At 39.0% G+C, this 2,932-nt stretch overlaps 1 protein-coding gene across 1 annotated transcript; it reads left to right on the top strand.

Moving 5' to 3' along the window:
- Positions 1 to 175: 175 nt before the first annotated feature.
- LOC129809261 (uncharacterized) lies at positions 176 to 1,291 on the top strand. Its single transcript, XM_055859074.1, has one exon. It carries the CDS (start codon positions 176 to 178, stop codon positions 1,289 to 1,291), a length of 1,116 nt encoding a protein of 371 aa, XP_055715049.1.
- Positions 1,292 to 2,932: the final 1,641 nt, after the last annotated feature.

The raw sequence follows: 2,932 nt of genomic DNA, 5'->3' as shown, positions 1-2,932 counted from the left end.
GTCACTTTTTCCTAATATACCGCGCGACTTAGCCTTACGGATTATAGAAGAATATTGGGATGCAAACAGAATCACCACAACCATAGATAAAAGGCTGTTTCTTGAAGTCCTAAAATTTTGCCTGGAGACAAGTTTCTTCACATACGGTGACCAGCACTTCTCACAGATCGATGGCATGCCGATGGGAGGACCACTGTCACCAATAATAGCAGATATTGTCATGGATTACACAATAGGCAAAATTCTCGAGAAAGTTCCCGCAAGAATCGTCTGTCTGACCAAATATGTAGACGACATTTTCTGTTTGGTGCCGCACGACAAGGTCACGGACATTCTCTCACACTTCAATGGATACCATCCCAAACTGCAATTCACGGTTGAATTGGAAAAAGAAGGAGGACTTCCTTATCTGGACACCTATGTCGTAAGAAAACCCTCAAGTCTTGCAACAATGTGGTATAAAAAACCAATTGCATCAGACAGAATGCTTAACTTTCATTCTCAACATCCTCTGAGGCAAAAAGTGGGCACAGCAATTGGATTTATGAAGAGAATCGAAAAGCTCACCACAACAAACAGGGAAAACATGAAAGAGATTGCCATCTCAAAACTAAGAGTCAATGGATTTCCGCCAAAACTTATCAATGCCCTATGGAACAAGCACATTGGACAACCAGCATCAGCAACTCACAACATATCCCACAGCTCACCCACCAATACAGAAGTCATCTATAAATCGATCACATACATTCCAAAACTCAGTGATACGATCAAAAGAATATTGCGCGCCGAAACACAAACCATAAAAATTGCATTCAAGTGCGCCCATACAAATTCGGAATTATACACGAATTTGAAAACAAAGATTGACCCATTATTGGAAAGCGGAGTGGTATATTCCATCCCGTGTGAGTGCGAAAGAGTATATGTAGGTAAAACCATGCAGAGACTGAAGGACAGAATGAATCAACACAAGAGGAGCATCACCCAATACGATCCTAACCAAGAGGAAAAGAGTGACGCTACAGCCCTGGTGACTCATGCACGAAAAATGAAACACCAGTTTTTGTTTGACTCGGTCGAAATCGTGGACAGATGCGAACACAACAAAAAACTAGAATACTTAGAGATGCTTCACATCCATATACAACGATCGCATACTGTCAACAAGAGAAGCGACACTGAAGGGATCAACACAATTTACACTTCTCTTTTGCAACGAGTTAAAACGAGACAACAGCACACCAACACCACAATAGATGATGAGTTCCAGAGCTGTGATGAGAGCTGATCCCAGAGGATGAGTCATTCGGTGTCAGTCCATTGGATGGTGAACTACAGAGTGAAGATTTGTAAAAAAGTTCAAGTGCATTGCAGCAGCAAAATTTCCCACCTGTACGTGATTTTTCCTCCACATTCGAAGTAAGAATGAAAAAGATGAAATGTAAAAATTATCAAATTCTAAAAATTGTTAAAATGTTTTGTAGACCTGATGAAGAGGACATCCATCCTCGAAACGTCGTGAAGAATTAAAGAGAAAAAGTCAAGAAAGGTCTATTTTTCCGTTCACAATCTGCTACAACCTATTAGACCGAAAATTCCTCCAAAATAACGACTGATGTCAACGAGATCCATGCTGTTCTATGGCTAACTAGATCGTCCGCTATGCTACCCAGCCTTTCGGTATTTTCCAGGTGTAAGTGTTTGCAAGAGTGCGGAAGGGTGATCTTGTTGACTTCCCTGTTGATATTGATGGTTGCATATCTTGACGGTAGGGGTTCTCTGCTTATAATTTTCTTAGGCTTCGCAAACTCCTGATCACCAATCTGGACGGCTTCCTCATGGATGACAAGGTACGTTCCTTTGCGGAGGGTCTCATTCTGGTTCCTCGTAGAGACTGTTACGCTGGCGTCGTTAATTATGACGAGTCCATCGGTTACAAACTCGACCGTCTCTCCATGATGCGACGAGATCACGTCGCAGGACGCTGAATGGGCATTCAACAGAGAGAGTGCGCAGGAGTCCCTTACTAATTCTTTACAAAAATTGATTTGAATAGCTTTCCTACAATCTGTCAAAGGAACATACTCTGAGCGACATTTTCCAATTTTCCTGGTCTCTAAGTTCAAATATGAATTATTAAAAATAACTGGATAAAGGATCACATTGTCGCAAATGTTTTTGATTTTAGGAATTAGAACCAAATACTTAATAAAAGACTCATTTTGAAAACCTTTAACTTGTGAAACTGAAAGAATTTCTGCTAATGTTAAAGTGGTTTCCTCAACCTCTGCAATATTTTCAAGTTCAATGTTACTCAATAGAATTGGATTTATAATGTTTAAACGAGCCAAACTAATTGATGTTACTAAATTGTTCAGGAATTCAATCACAGCTCTATTCCTGGTTAAAATTACTTCAGAAGTATGCTTTTTTTCCAAATTTAGAATGTTATTATTCCTAGTTACCTCGTTAAGTCTATTCGTGAGCTCATTGATCTTGTCCTGAAGATGAGTATTTATCTTTAACTGCTGATTATTATTTTTAATAAGAGCTTTCTCTTTAAGCAATACATCTTCAAAATAATCATGACTTGGAACACCCGTTATAAACTTTAGAGCGTCTCCCAAAAAATCAAAAGCACGTCTAGTTCTTTTTAAGTAAGGTTTCCTAAGAATGCTAAGTAATTTTAGAATTTCTTCCGCGTCATTTTTGATGAATGTAGAGACACTATTGACGTCAGAAAAATCATTTTGCAATTGATAATTTTCAAAAGCGATTTCCTCAAAGAGTGTCAAATTGACGGTGTGATCCAAGTAAAGAGATTCCTTGTACAAACCTACTTTCCCTTCATGAATGGGAATGTAAGGGGATTTCGTGTATTCAATAACCTTGAAGGCCTGTACAAGCCATATCCAGTGTCTAAAAAATA

The sequence above is a fragment of the Phlebotomus papatasi genome, unplaced genomic scaffold, assembly GCF_024763615.1.
Source record: "Phlebotomus papatasi isolate M1 unplaced genomic scaffold, Ppap_2.1 HiC_scaffold_537, whole genome shotgun sequence".
NCBI classification, from domain to species: domain Eukaryota; kingdom Metazoa; phylum Arthropoda; class Insecta; order Diptera; family Psychodidae; genus Phlebotomus; species Phlebotomus papatasi.
The sequence above is the reverse complement of the archived record's forward strand: the minus strand, read 5'-3'. Positions and strand labels throughout refer to the sequence as shown.